The following is a 15,606-nucleotide window of genomic DNA, read 5'->3' as shown; positions in this document are numbered from 1 at the left end:
AATGAGGATTTTAATTGTGCAATTAGGTGTTTTTTTCCCCCAGGAATAGTTTTTAGCTGAGCCTTGTACTGGTCAGCTGGTGCTTCTACCCAGAGGTTAGCAGTGGTGCTGATGAACGCAGCTGGAAGCCTTCCTGCTCGCTGCAGGTCACGTTTTGCAGAACCTATTTCAGAATCGCTTGAGGCAGCTGTATTACACTGAGTTTTTGGTTTTCCCTCCTGGTGAAGCGCCGACGTCTGCACGCCCAGCAGCCCTGCAGAGCTTGGCGAGGAGCGATGGGAAGCCCCTGCTAGCCCTTGTGGCTCGTGAGATACCTTTAATCCTGTGGTTTTTCTAGGATGTGACATTGTCCACCTCGAGCCTTAGGACAGCAGCAGCAGATGGAGCTGAGAGAAGGAGAGGGGGAATTTGGGGTGGATTTTATTATTATTATTATTATTATTATTATTATTGGCCAAGCTGGTTGCAGAAAACAGGTGGGACTGAAGTTTTTGTACACTTACTGTGGTGGTCTTGGAGCGTGTCTGGGCAAAGGCAGATGGCAGGGGTGAAGATACACGTGCATAAGCATCTCTGGCTCTGTATAAAGCCCTTGAAGTGTGAATGCATCTTGTATTCCTACTCACAGACACCTGGATCCTTACAGATCATCTTTGGAATTGAATTAATTTCAGTTTCTCTGTGCGTTGCTGTTGGGTGCCAGCATTTCAGCAGAGCACTACCAGTGTGGTGTTTCGGTGCGAAGCAAAGGCGCTTGGCAAGTTTTAAACTCTGTAATTATTTTTGTATGCTTCTGAGACTGCCTCAACTGATATTTCTATATTTAAAGATTTCCAGGTAAGTTGTTTGTATTGTTTTCTGCTTGAATAATATTTTGTAATGTATTCCTCAGTCGTTGGGATTTTTTAAAGATCCTAGCTAACACTGTGAAGTGACCACGTAGTAATGTAATACCCATTAAGTTTTACAGCAGAAAAGGTCAAATCCTATAAAGGCTAGGTGTGTGTACCTGCTGTTTGTCCGCTGTTTTCCCTTCTGTCGTCCATAATCTTGCAGCTTCTAAATTTGTCAGGGGAGGAGCTGCTTTGAATTTGGCTGTGCCAGATTGTAAGTTGCCTTTTAACTACTCCCATACACCTATTTTTACAGGTGAAAGCCCTTTTGAGATATTTTTTTAAATGACAGTCTGGTGGCATTCCTCACATAGCCCTTTGGGCTTATCCTTCTGTAGAAAATCAAGTGTTTCCAGGAAGTTATTCATTTAAAAACACTTAATAAAGAAAAAATATTTCGACGGTTGGGCTCACGATCTTGCAGCCGAGCAACTTGCGTGTCTGCCCAGAGCCGGGGCTGGGATTTTCTGCGCCGTATCGAAAAGCCTCGTGTGATCACCGACTGTCTGCGTGCGGGCAGCAGGCTCGTGGAGCTTGCGGCCGAGTCAGGGCAGGAGAGCTGACTGCTATTTATCCGATGGCCAAAATGCTGGGTTTGATGCTCGGGGCTATGTGGGATTTCCCCAAGGATTTGCCTGACTCTTTGGGTTGCAGTTTTTCCCCTGCAGTGTTCCTGACTGAGTACTGCAGACTTACTCTGCTTTTTCCTTCCAAATTCAGCATCGTTTAAATCAACTTGCAGCGTGCAATGGGATTAATACCGAATGATTTTGACTCAGCCATAATTATTTTGATTGGAATACCTTTGAATTGTTATACAAAATGCTTCTTGCTTTGCTTGCCAGCTCTGTCCGGCAGTTGCTCAGGAAGGTGACCTCATCCCAAACGTGCCGTTTTTCCCTTTATTTGGGCCCGTTTCCCGTGATGGCAGGAGGAGTGGGGATGCAGGATACACCTGGCCGTGTTCAGTGACGCTAAATACACCAGGAGCTGGGCTGGGTAGCGAAAAAAAAAAGGAACATACGAGCTGCTGGTTGCAGACCGGCCAGGAATTATGACATTTTAGGGGCACGTGTATCCATCTGCATACACAGGCAGGGGAAGAAAGACACGCAAAGGAGGAGAATTAATGCCATGCCATTTGGTAGTGTGAGTAATAGATGTGATGTCAGATGAGTAATAAATTGCATTTTAAACACATTGAAGCATATGTAACTGCTTGAATTCCAGAACGTTAAAATGTTATTAAATATATTTTTTCTGGAAATGGACAAATCTCAGGTTCTGCTAACCCAGCTTTTTTCTGCTTTAGACTTTGAGTCGTTTTTTTTTTTTTTTTTTTTTTTTTTTAATTATTATTCAAACTTCTGATTTAAGTGTTTCACAGGTTATAATTCTGAAGTGAGTGGTCACAAGCTCGTGTGTACTTGTAAAATGTCGTCTCTGTGTTTATTGGGAGAAAGCTTAACATCTGTGTTCTGTTTTTTTTTCTTCCAGGTGATCGGAGCCCTTGTCCTTGCAGTTGGGATTTATGCAGAAGTTGAAAGACAGAAGTACAAAACCCTGGAAAGTGCCTTTCTAGCCCCAGCAATTATTTTAATACTTCTGGGCGTTATAATGTTCTTTGTATCTCTAGTGGGCGTAGTGGCTTCTTTAAGAGACAATTTATGCCTTCTTCAAGCGGTGAGTGGTGGCTTTTTGTTTGTTTTTCTTAATAATATTAAGAGCTTATTGCTTTTCCTTTTAGTGCCAGGAGAATTTAAACCTGTAGCCCTATCTATGCTGCACTGAAAAATATTCTAATTTTGTTTGCTCCTCCGGCTGTTGTCTGTAGAAGTCTTGTGATCCGAAGAGTCTCGTGTAGGAAGCAGTTCTCACTGCTGCATGGGCTCCCCCATCACCGCTTGCAGACACTGATGAATAATAGCAGTCCAAAGCAGACACAAGTTCCGAGGACTGGGGAGTCACAGCTTTGCGATAGCCTGCTCCTAGGGCATTTTGTTTCATAGGTGGGCTTTGATTCCTCCTGATGATTAATTTGCTGTCTTTAAAATATATCCAGTTGTGACTTTGTTGAAAGTGGAGTGGAATCAAGGCAGGAGGTGTCTGTGTAAGGGAACCAGGACGAGTGCTAGAGGTAAAATAGTAAACGACAGAGGAAGGATTAAGAGATTAAACATCACCTAAACCACAGAGCCGGAGCTGTCAGGGGGTGCTGTCAGAGCACAGAAGGGGTCTGCAGGCTTGCAGCAGCTGGGGAGGGAGACCAAGAGGTCTGCAAGGATGGTGGGGGCTGACGAGAGGAAGAGGAGGCCATCCCAGCACTGAGATGTTTTAACAGCACTATAAAAATAGCTTCTTTTTAAACCTTTTGGTGGTAAAACCCAGATTGCCTGTGATCAGCTGCTTTGGATAGAAGAAGCCAGCCTGCTCTTTTAAGAAAGCTCCTGTTAGACATACAGCGAGTGAGATAAAAATACGGAAAGATGTTTGGTGCTTAAAAGCAGGGCTAGGTTGATGGTAGCTTGTTCCAGGAATTTGCGTGCCCCGTCTGAAAATGCTGCAAACCGCATCAGGGAGCAGAAACATTTCATCTGGCCAGGGATACGACGGGGTCAGGGCCTGCCTCTGAGAAAAGCAGCTTTGGGCCTGTCAAGGGCTTTATGGAAAACAAGCAGGAGTGTGAATTATTATCGGTCCCCGTGGATGTTGTGCAAACTCAGCTGTTGACATAGCCTTTGACGTTAGCCTGGCACCACGGCACCCGCTCTGTTTCTGGTCTGGTAATGCCCTAAGTACGTGTCCCGCTGCGGAGGAATTGTGTTTGGGAGGAATTAGCACTGCCACTCGGCCAAAAAGCCCACAGAGTCTGGCTGCAACTTCCCTCTGTGAACACAGGGAGTTTCTTAAAGCCATGAAGCCGCGAGCCTGTACGGTGGGCGGATGGGGAAGGCTCAAAGTGCAGAGGTTAGTTGGTCGCTGGTGGTTCTTCCAAAAGCTTCTCCTTTCGATCCGGAGGAAGCCACCAGAGAGAGAAGCCGCAGGGCTGATGTGGACCAGGTGGCTGAGGTCTGGCTGCCCTCGGCTGGGGTGTGAAGGGGGGGAAGATGGAGAAATGGGGCTTGTTAGGGAGCTGTGTGGCACCTCAGGGCCTCCCTCGGGCTCAGACAGGGGTCTGTCCTGAGGGAGAAGTGGGACGGACGCAGCTCTGATCTCCAGTGCCTCAAAGGAGTAAATTTCTGAAGAAATGCTAAATACGTGGTATGCTACCTAGGCCAAAGCAAGAGGTAATGCTGAATGTTGGAATTATGCTGGAACCTGGCTGAGAGGCGTTGTGTCGTCATCCCCAAAGGGAAAGAGAAATGGCTGAGAGTCTGTCCTCAGCTGGGAGCGGTTTCCTCAGTTCTCAGCCTGGTTTTGTTTCCCCATCTGATGCAGAGGGCATTTTCTGTTCATGTGGTGGTGGAAGTCTGGTAGGGCACTCAAGCAAACGAGCTCCCTGCTGTCTGTTTCTCAGACTGACTCCATATTAGCAGAAAAACCCAGCAAGATACCCATCTGTCCAGGAAATTCATGACACTGATTCCAGGTATCGACGGGCCAGGCATTAAACCCGCATGGGGTGGAGCCAGCACTGCAGGGACGAGTCCTGCATCTGCCCAGGGATTCGCAACAGGGAGGGCTGCAGCAGAAGTCACCCGGCTTCGTTAAGGAGCTCGTTAGTGAGCAGAACAGCAGGGGCACCCGTGGTGTTGCTGGGTGTCCATCTAAATGATACCGAACGGGAGCAACCTCCTCCTCCTGAGGGTAACCAGGCTCTAAGAGTGTTAAAGATTATTTTCAGATCCGAGGTCGTAAAATCTCTTTCCCGGTGAATTTTGCAGTTAGGAAGCAGACCTAAATCCACATAACAGATCTTTTATACCTAGAGAATCCTCTGGATGGGAAAAACATTTCAAGTCCTGGCACGTTTCTGTAATTTGGTGGTGTTGGTATGGATTTCTTGGTATTTTTTTCATATTCAGGTGTTGGATGTGCTGTGATAAGTAGTCACAGATACCTGTGTTGCGGCTGTGTGCCAACGTATATGGGAATATGTGTGTATAGATGGGGTTTTACACACTGTCCTGGCCTCAGAGGACACAAGTAAATAAATAGAGAGCTAGCTGATACCATTTTTCTTACCACAGAGCACAGCAAGTGCACACGTTGAAGGTTCTACAGTCAAGTTGCTGGCTTCACTTCTGAAACAATACAGAATCACAGAACTGAAGGGGCCTCAAAAGGTCATCGGGTCCAACCCCCCTGCAAAGCATTGAAATGTACCAAGGCCAGAATTTGGCTTTGATTTAAGACTGGCAAATTCATATAAAATGGTTTGGATTATTTTAAAAGACTTCTTTACTCAAGAAATGAAAACAGCTAGGTGCTATCTTTGCTGGAAGTGTCAAAACCTAATGTCCTGTGTATTTTGTAGCAGTTCAGGTATATACTTTGCTATGAACCAGGCTGCTCTTATAGGGAAAAGTGTCTTGGCATGATAAATGCATCTATTGGTCTGGATTGCATTCAGAGCAGTAAAATAATGTTTGCCAGTTGGGAAAAAAAATACAGAATCGCTCAAGTGAAGAAAAAAGTCTTTCTTGTGACATGAGCAATTTTTATAAGAACAACAACAAATTCTATCTTTCTTTAAAAACATCTCGTTTCCAGAAAGCCAGCTATGCTGGCGATTGAATGCTATAGACTTTAAGGAGAGTAATTGAAAGAGTCATTGTGATTTGTTCTGCTTAAGACCTCACTTGCTGTTGTTTTCCTGCAGTTCATGTACATCCTTGGTCTCTGTTTGCTGATCGAGCTGACGGGTGGAGTTGTGGCACTGATCTTCAGAAACCAGGTGAGCAGCGTGAGCTGAGGCTTTACTCGCTGGTGTTGGCACTCGGTGAAGTTCTGGCTTTGCTACCGAACACATACAAGGCACCACGTTTGTCACCTGAGCACGAGCTGACGGGGGCCTGAAGGCAAGTCCGGGCTTCTCAGGGCCTGTCAGGTTATGGAGGGGTGGAGCTGGTCATCAGCTCTGGAAATTAGTTGCAGGTTAAAGAATTTGGAGAAAATCTGTTAACTTAATCTGTTAACTAACTAACAGGCAAAATGACTTTCCAGCTTTTAAGGTATTACAGCATGCTTTCTTCTAGTTATACCTCTGTGTCTCAGATTGCTCTTTCAGGGAGTTTCCAGCTGGATTTGGAGACTTAAGTTGTTTTTTACTGGCCAAAATGTTTTACCTTGCATAAGGGACACCTCTTCCTTGCCCACATCCATGAGCAACATAACTCATTTCTGTAGGAGACCACACCGTTTACAAGCTTACTATAACCATATATATATACAAAAACCTGTATTTTTCTAATGGAAAGCAGCAGACTATTTTTTGTTGGAAGGGTTTTAAAGCAAACTTCTTGTGAGTAGTGGTGGGAGCACCCGGCTCATCTGAATGGAGCAGATCAGCCTCAACAACGTAGGAGGGGGCATCACAGGACACAGAGAATTCGGTTGTCAGAAAATTAAGTAAATACCAACTGTGGTATTTCTGAGAGGGTGAGGGAGAATAGCTATTGACTTCCCCACACAGACAGAGCGTTGTTGGCTTTCTGCGCGTTAAGCGGTTTCCTGACGCGATTATTGGCTGTCTGAGCAGGGCAGCTATGCACAGGGGATAGGGTTTTTTGTTTGGTTTATGAGGTTAATGGACAAGTTGGGGTTAGGATGGGGAGGAGAAGGAAGTATTTAAGAAATGCTTACACTAAGAGCCTCCATTTAAATAGCGATTGTTTCACACATCCCATTGTCTTTTTCCATTTCTTTCTCTATTTCCTTCTCAGATCTGGGACAGTCTATTTCTTTTCTTTGAGTCATGCTTATTCTAAGAAATATCTTTCAGTGGCTCGTATTGACAAGGAAAGCGTTGTTGGTATTTGTGTGCCTGTGTGCAGTTTGCCCATCTGCCACACTGCACGAGCACTGTTTGAATGTGTTACAACTGGGCTTCGCAGGGCCCTGCTTGTCCTCTTTTCTTCATGTACATTTGGTGCCCTTGTTTATTTCAGCTGTGATTTGGACTAAAACCTATTGTGTAATATCGATGATTCTGCCCCTTACAACCAAAGCAGTAGTTGCAGTGATGCAGATGTATAAATTATTCAGAGCTGAGCTGGCTGTTCACTGCTCCTCCTGAGCCTGGTGGGAGGACAAAGTGTATCCTATGATGTCGAGTCTAAACGAGATGCTAATTAAAGATGGCAGAAGAGTAGCTGATGTCTGCTGTTGTTCATTCTTTGATAGGTAGGATACTCCTGCAAAATACCTTGTTAGTTGTAATTGCTGAGGTGATAACTTTATTATTATTATTTAAATAAAAATAAAAAAGGCTATTCTTTTCTGCTTGTCAGGTGCATTTGGCACTTAAACCTGTTCTTTAATTTTCAGCATTTCTAACTGATGAATCGTGCTTTACTTTTGCCTTCTAGACAATCAAATTTTTGAACGATAATATTAGAAGAGGAATTGAGAATTACTACGATGATTTGGACTTCAAGAACATCATGGATTCAGTTCAGAAACAGGTTTGCTTATTTTATTATTATTTTTTTTTTCCTGGGACTAACCCAGTTCCAAGCAATGCCAAGATGTGCTGGGTCCTCAGTGACAGCGTTAAGTTTTTCCAGTGATGTTGTAATCAAATTCATATTGACAAGGTCTCGTGTGTCATCTGTTACGGCGTGGCTGTGGGCAGGGCTCCTCCAGCGTCCCAGCTGGCATCCAAAGCTCCCTAAATCACTGCAAGAAGGGAGGGCAAAGCACAGCTCTCGCCTTGGTAGGTGTGACTGATGATCGAGGCCAGATCCTGCAAATATTTAAGCTTACATGGGCCCCAGGCCAGATTTGGACAAATTCAGCTTAAATTCCACCCAAGTTCTTGTTCTTAGTGCTTCTGATGACTGGTCTAAGACATTCAACAACATCTAGTTAACGGGAAGCGCTGGATAAGAAGAAACTGGGTGGCAGTTCAGCTCTTTTAAGCTGGTCAACTCTATTTTCACTCAAGGGCACATAGCAAGCTCTTTAATAAAGTGGTTTATTCAAATGAAATCCCCATGGAAGCGTATATACCTGTAATTAAAAATCAGAAGTTGTGCTGGGCACAGCTGAGCATTACTTAATGGCACTTGTAGTTGACTCATAGCCTTTTTTTTTTTCACATTGCTGTGTTGAAATGTTTATTGGCTTACTGAAGAGTTCTGACCTACAGTTTGGAGACTATAGAAGAAGCAAAAAATATTCAGAAATGTGCTTACAGAGCCACAGTGATGCCAGTGACCACGCCAAATAATAATAATAATAATAAAATACAAAAAGTTAACTTAGTAAATGGTATGTATGTTTTATGACATCGTTATGGAAATGGCAGCCTGCTTCAAAAAAACAAAGTTAGTGCAGAAAGTCTGTCAAAAACAAATCATCCCGAGGAAATTTTGTCATAATACTTCATAATGCTTTAAAGTTTCCGTGCACTGCCCAAAATTTTATATATATGCAGCGAGTATAAATGTTGGTGATTAAATAAACTGCTGCTGTTTACTTTATGTTTTAAAGGAAGGGAACATTTCTATTAAGCTGGTGTAAACTTACAGTATTTTTTTGCCAGCTCTCAGTTCTACTAACTAAACTATACCTGAAATATTTGGGTGATTTTTTTTAATGCCTTATATCAACACTGTTGTCTTTTAGAGACATTTAGAAATATCAAAATCCTTAAAAATTTGAAGGACTGCATTACAGCTGTAGATGAGCTGAGGTGAATGTAAAAACATTTTTCAATGATGTCCAGACCTGAAAAGAAAGTTTTTCAGCCTGGAGAAGGTTGGAGGTGGAACTTAGCACCAGGTGCTTTCCTCTGGCACCTGATGAGTGACAGAGGAACGCTACGTATGTCCTGAATTCTTTTCAGTTGTGTTTCTTTGGTGCAGGAGCAATATTTGTGCTGTTTAGGAGCGAGAGCCTCTGGCATCTTGCACCCTCCCTGCCCTGTTGGCTGCTGTAAAGTAGTGGTCAGCACTTGGAGATGCACTTGAATTGATTGCCCATGCTGAGTTATGCTGGCCTCGGCCAAGCCACTCTCACAAATTTTAGATACCAGTTTGGTCTCTTTCTGCCCTTTTTGTTTGTCCTGAACATGGAAGCATTCTTTTGGATGTGATTTTATACAAGATACATTATTAAACAACTTTTCTCCTTGGGACCAGACTCCTTTTTCACTTTTCACCAATCCCTGTAGCTCAGCTGATCCTGAAAACATTCAGGAGGTTTAAAGGTTTGTTGCTTGATCTGATCCGAAATACATTTTTCCTTTCTTTATTTGCATACATAACCACACTTCATTAATATGTCTACATATGCCTTTCTGATGAAAAAACGGAATTGCTAGGTAGCTGCCGCGTTCCTTGGTGCCCTTAAAACCGTTTTATTTCTTATTTATTTATTTATTTTTTCCTCCAGTTACTAGAAGAGCTGCTGTTAAAATCTGACTCTTTTCCTTTGTCTTTTGTGTCATTTTCCCAGTTTAAGTGTTGCGGTGGGGAGGACTACAGAGACTGGTCAAAAAACGCGTACCACAGCTGTGGGGCACCGGGACCGCTGGCCTGTGGAGTGCCTTACACGTGCTGTGTCAGAAACAAGGTGAGCCCGGGGGCACCATCCTCCGAGCTGGTGGCCTGGCTGCACCAGGGCTATGTAAAATAGCTGGTCAGCCCTGCCCGGCAGGGGTCCACAAGCAGGGATTGGGCTGGAGTTCCCGTCTCCCTGGGGGCCAGCAGTTGGCAGTGAGGAGAGGTGTCACCCGAACGTGCCCTCTGCTGGTGTTGGCACGTCTTGGAGAAGCAAATCCACGTCTCCTTTTCATGTGGAACACCTAGCAGCTTGTCTCCTGTACCCGTTTTGACGGAGAGCTAGTGATGGATGGCCCGCTGGTGCCTGTTAGGCGCAGTCTTTTCATTGTCAAGCACGAGTGTTTAATTAAAAAAGAAAAATGCAATAGTGATCTCAGTAATCCGGCTGGGTATTGCTGAGAAATGTGTATAGCACAAAGGTGTTTATCACATAAGCTTACACGTTCTTGTGGGTCAGAAGCAGTCTGTTTAAATCTGCGCTGCGCTTTGATTTATTCTCAGAAACCAAAGCTAAACAGTTATGTTTTAAGTCTCAGGTGTTTGAGAAATGGTGTATCTGAAAATAATACACACCCATCCGCAAGTGCATGGAGCTGGCAGGAGAGCTCAGGATTTTGCCCTCAGTTGATGGTAAAGGAAGACAGAGATGACCAGTAAAGAGCAATCTGGCTTTTTAGTGGTGGTTCAGCTACAGGGCTTGCTTTTCTGAATCTCACATCTCTCAAATGAAGCCTTGCTTTAAACGCTTTGTTAATTCACGTGTGTAGAAATGCAGCAGTACCATGAGGGTAAGTGCCATAACAAGCAATGGCTCTTGCTGCTACATGGAAGCTACCTTTGGAATTGTTGGAATTACTGTGGTATGTTTGTGTGCCTTATTTTATGTGCATCGATGGATTTTGTAACAGAGTGAGTAGCTGGGAGTTGTCTGCAAACTGTTAAGCTTGGTGAAGTTAATTGAGAGGCACGGAGAAGTCCCCGAACCACACAGAAATTTCTTATTTAAGGGTAGACTTCAGCAAGACACTGCAATGTGCTAGGGCTCATAGCTTTGCTGCACCTGGGAGCAGGACCACGGAGCCATTGGTGTGCCGTGCCGTGGTCAGAGAGATGTAAGCAGCACGGGAGTGTATCGGGCAGGGTGACATTAACACCACGGCTGTATGCCCAGCTGCCTTAAAGAAAAAAAAAAAGATGATGCATAAATCTTATTTGTTTGACAAACGCTTCCAAATACAGTCTGGTTTCTGTCCTGGAAAACTGCAGATATGGTTTGTAATTACTCATTCGCTTCGTAGTCATGGAAAACTCCTGTTAATGTAGGAGGGTTGGATTCTGATCCTTTTCTAAAAGCCTTGTGTAAGACGAGCCAGGCTCTGATGATGCTTATGCTGGGGGCAATCTAAAGGATTTATTATCAAATCAAAGTCTTTAATAAAGACTTACACAAGTGTAGCTGAGATAAAAATGAGTCCCCAGAAGCATACAAACTTCTGTTTCTAGTGCATTCATCTCCATTGCGTACAGTTTCTCAGGCCACGATGTCTCCCTAGCAGGCCTTGTGTTTAACATTCAGTGATGCAATGAAGTTCTTTGTTGTCAAATATTTTGCTAATGGCCTGCGTGTTTATGTTAGACTCAAGTGTTGTGAGAATGGGAAGTCTCTGGCAGCAAACACGGCAATACGGCGATGCCCCCGGTGCTGCCGACCTTGGCTTCCCCGACTGGCCCGTGGCATCCGCGAACGGCTCCTCGCCGTGCCTTTGAGACACACCTGGGACATAGGCAGGGGTTTTCTGGAGGTGTGCCCTGACCCTTGCTTGCCTGCCAGTTGCATGTTCAAGGGAAAGCCTGGCTTTTTGGGTTCTTAAAAAAAACACAACAGCACTTGTCTACATCTTGTCTTAATTTTTTGTGTATTGCAGTAAGGTAGAGCTGGCTCTGCCTTATTCTCCTCATTTGCTTCTTCTCATTTTTCTCTGTGTCTTTGGCTTCATTGGATGCCAGTGGGCTTTAAATTAGTTGATTTGCAAGTTCAGGACAGTATTTTCCTGTTAGCCTTGGCAGGGTGTTTAGGCTTCAGGACCCAAGTAAAATATTAAAAGGCTACAGAAAATGGTTTGGTAATCTGCGACGAATGCAAACATTCAGACTTTGGTCTCGTAAAATGTTCGCAGAATGTTTGTAGTATCGGACGTTATTTGGGTCCGGGGCATTTCCAAGTTTAAACTTGTCATCGTGATGGAATGATGGCCTTAATCCCTGCCTTTCTTAATATGGTGTCTGAAGTTATTAAAGCCCTACAATTAAAACTGGGTCTTTGTTCCGTGGAAACAGCGGTAGCTTGCGTGTCTGTCTAGCTAGCTCTGGTTTCTGACACCACGCTTCTTGCTGGGTGGATAGGGTTCAGACACCTTGTGAGATGCCAGCAATGCTGATTTCTTTAAAACCATTTAGGGCTCCAAGTCTGACCCCGGGGGCACTGGGAGAAACTCCCGGTTCTCCCCCAGGAAGCACTTTCTTCCTTTTCCCCCCCGGGTGGTTTTATCACCCGCCCCACCACGCTCACCTCGCGGGATGGCCTCGGGGCTGCAGCACAGCCTGGGGTGGTTGGGACCTTCGGGTTTTTGCTTTGCTCTACTTATATTGGTTGTTTTCTTTTCAGACAGACATTGTCAACACCATGTGCGGATACAAAACAATTGACAAAGAGGTAAAGTAACCCGTACCCACCACGGGACAGTAAAGGTGCTTTTTGTGCTTTTCTGAATTCATTTTTGTCATTTACAAAATTGTCTTCTGCACCCTTGAATCTACCAAAAAGTTAAAACAGCTGCTAAACTGATTTTACCTGGAATAGCTTTGGAATATATAAAAATATCTTGTTCGATTTGTGGTATCTTCCCTTCTCTGCACCTTCCATGACTTCTCGTTTGATGTGCATGAGGCAGTTCTTTCCAGCCCCCCTCACAAAAAAAATTAGAGTAATTGCGCAGCAAGTGCACAGAAAGATACTTCAGTGCTTTTCAACAGTGGCGTGACTAAAGTTGGTTTCCTTGCAGCCAATTTAGGATTAAAGACCTACAAATGAAGTACCCATTACTGGGACATAAAATACTTGGACACAACTTATTCCTGGATGAGGAAAGGGACTGCCCGGGCTGTGCTGGCAGCCAGGCTGCTCGTCCCTTGGGGCTGGATGTGGCCCCCTTCTTTAGTTTTCCCCCTTGGAAGTTGCCCTAGAGGCTCTGGAGTAGCGGTTCCTGGCTCAGTTGGGCTAATTATGGAGTGATTAAGTGCAGAAGTCAGTAATGTGATCTGCCACAGCTCCCTGCTCCCAGCTTGGCAGAGCTGGTGCCCCGCAGTGCCGGCCCGATGGGTTGTAGTTTGGCTTAGTGCTTGGTTATCCTCATGCACAACCTGCCTTCCTTTGGATTCACTGACTTATGCCTCCAGAACCTAAACGCTCCAGCCTGCCCCTAACGCACAAAGCACTTAAAGCATGTGCTTAACTTTACCCAATTCACCTGCTTAGGGCTCCTTGCAGGCCCAAGTGGGTTGGGGCCACAGTGCAGGGCAGCCTGCAGGGCTCGATCTTAAATCGTCTTGTTGCTAACTAAGTGTTCCTAATTGTTCCTAACCTTCCTGTAGGCTACTGCCAAGCACTCTGTCTGCAATGTGTATTCTTCCACTGCTGTACTTTCAACTCAGAAGTAGAAGTAAAACCTAAAGGGAGACTTCTGACCTTTCCATGTGGTCTAAAATTGGAATCAGATGCCTTTCTTTTGGGGAAGTAGTATCAAGAGAAGATGGCTTTTTTGGTTTTAATAACTTGCTCAGGTGTGGAACAGCTAGGGAGCAGCCTAAGGGATCGCTGGTGAGGCCTCCACCGAACTCGGCAGGTTTAAAGAGGCGTGGAGGAGTCAGACCCACTGTGACTGAACTCTGAAGCGCCACGCGTTGCCGCGTCTTGCTCCAGCGCCAGCTGCTGGTTCAGTGTCTGCTCTGGTACTTTGCAGCGCCTGAGTGTCCAGCACATCATATACGTCCGAGGGTGCACGAACGCGGTGCTCATCTGGTTTTTAGACAACTACAGCATCATGGCTGGCATTCTGCTCGGCATATTGTTACCCCAGGTAAGGAGAGCCCGGTGCGTTACCCAGTAATGGGAGTGCCTGATTTGTCACCGTGGTCTGCAAAACCCCATTTACTACATTTCATTTTGATTTTTATTTAAATTTAGCATAACTGATAAGCTGAGATGGCATCCAGTAATTTAGCAGCGTTACTGTGATCCACTGCAGCTTGTGGGGGGGTTGCTGGGGTTGGTTTTGAAGTCCTCACCCTATCTGTGTCCTCTAGGACTTGGTAGTGCTCCGAGGCACAGGGCTGGTAAATATTTCGCTACATCAGCTATTCACAAACATGATTCATTTTTTTCCCCTATGAGGGGAAAGATCCCGATGAGAAGAATATCAACATGAGGTTCTGTCAGTATTTACACCATGTGTGTACCAATAAACCTGATGTACGTGCGCGTGATTCGTAAAAGTCGCGCAGTAGAAGCCCAGGCAAGCAGCGGGCGATCCCCTGCTCAGAGTTACCCCTTTGTTTTACAGTTCCTCGGGGTGTTGCTGTCTTTGCTTTACATAACTCGAGTGGAAGACATCATCAGCGAACACAAGCTGAGCGAAAATCTCTTTGAAGAAAGGTGGCAGAGATCCCAACCCGAGTTTGCTGCCTCGGGCTGCTGCATGTGCTACCCCGGCTGACTGCGGGAGCCCGGCGTGCAGCGAGGAAGAAGCCCACCGACCTCTGCTGGGTTGTGCTGGCTTTGTAGCTATTACGGACACTGGGTGTAATTAATCAGCTCTAACTCCTTTTTGGTATTTTTGAAACTGTAGTACCAAAAACAGAGTCCGAATTCTCCCTACCCTGTGGTCTTAATATTTCTACTGCCCCTCCGTGCGCGCTGAGCTATCGCGAGGCCCTCGGCAGCGCGCTCCGGTTGCCTGCGAGCCCTCGAGACGCCGACCTTCTGTGATGCCCCATCCCGCTGTGCCCGTGGTGGGTAGTGATTTTGGTGTCCTGGAGGGTGACAACAATGCTCCCTGTTACAGCTCCCGCTGGAAGGCGGTCTTGTTGGCGATTAAATCTTTCTGGATGATTGCTGAGTGATACGTGGTCAGGAAGACTTCATGCTGGGAAAATCTGAAGCTAGATTTCTGTCGAGAGCTTTTGTACCTTGGTGTGTTGTATTTAAATGTTAGCCCTATCAAGCTTTATTTTCTTACTCGTTGCAAGGCAGAAGACAGATTTCTTACTGACCTGAATGGTGGATATTTAAACACCTTGAATAATTTTTTATGCTAATCTCAATCTACTGACAATTATGGATGTGATGCTGAACACTTTCATTGCTCAGTCTTTTGTGCCTTTTAGTAAGCGCCAATGTGGAATTAATCAGGTAATTCTCGATGTGCTTTTAATGCAACTTATTGCTATCTGGTTTGGTATAATTTTATGAGATGTTTGAGTCTTGTATGTACTGTATTTTTCCTCATTAATAATTTAACTAGGTGATTTTTTTTTGAGTTGTATTTGTTGAAATGTTTCCGAATTTGATTCTTGTCAAAATAAAAAATGTTTTTTTTTTTTTTTTTTTTTTTTTTAAAAAAAAAAAAAAAACAAAACGATGTTTTTTAAAATGACTTTTACATCCTTGCTGAAGTAGAGCCTGTCTGTTGGGCACTGAGTCTTGAGGCAGGGATACCTCGAGCTGGGATCCTGGCTAGGCTGCCCGCGGCTTCGGACCAAGTGGCTGAACCTCTGTGCTGTGCCTTACCTTCCTCGTGCAGCGACACCGAGGGCGCTGGGGTCTGCTCTTTGCCCTCTGCGTTTCTCTGCAGGGTTTCCAGCCAGACCTGCAGGAGAAACGTAAATAAAACTTAAAAAAAAAAAAAAAAAAAAAAAAAAAGAATAAA

At 44.8% G+C, this 15,606-nt stretch overlaps 1 protein-coding gene across 2 annotated transcripts in view; it reads left to right on the top strand.

Moving 5' to 3' along the window:
* TSPAN15 (tetraspanin 15) overlaps positions 1 to 15,163 on the top strand; it is a 30,183-nt gene extending 15,020 nt beyond the window's left edge. For both annotated transcript variants that reach the window (XM_035330206.1, XM_035330207.1), the window contains 7 exons: positions 2,391 to 2,576; positions 5,716 to 5,790; positions 7,424 to 7,519; positions 9,516 to 9,632; positions 12,288 to 12,335; positions 13,642 to 13,758; positions 14,242 to 15,163. In XM_035330206.1, coding sequence (XP_035186097.1) covers positions 2,391 to 2,576; positions 5,716 to 5,790; positions 7,424 to 7,519; positions 9,516 to 9,632; positions 12,288 to 12,335; positions 13,642 to 13,758; positions 14,242 to 14,394 — 792 coding nt within the window. In that variant the 3' untranslated portion in view covers positions 14,395 to 15,163. The remainder of the gene's footprint in view (positions 1 to 2,390; positions 2,577 to 5,715; positions 5,791 to 7,423; positions 7,520 to 9,515; positions 9,633 to 12,287; positions 12,336 to 13,641; positions 13,759 to 14,241) is intronic.
* Positions 15,164 to 15,606: the final 443 nt, after the last annotated feature.

Source organism: Oxyura jamaicensis, chromosome 6 (genome assembly GCF_011077185.1).
Source record: "Oxyura jamaicensis isolate SHBP4307 breed ruddy duck chromosome 6, BPBGC_Ojam_1.0, whole genome shotgun sequence".
Taxonomy (NCBI): domain Eukaryota; kingdom Metazoa; phylum Chordata; class Aves; order Anseriformes; family Anatidae; genus Oxyura; species Oxyura jamaicensis.
Note: the sequence above shows the minus strand (reverse complement) of the source record. Positions and strands in the feature narration are given on the sequence as shown.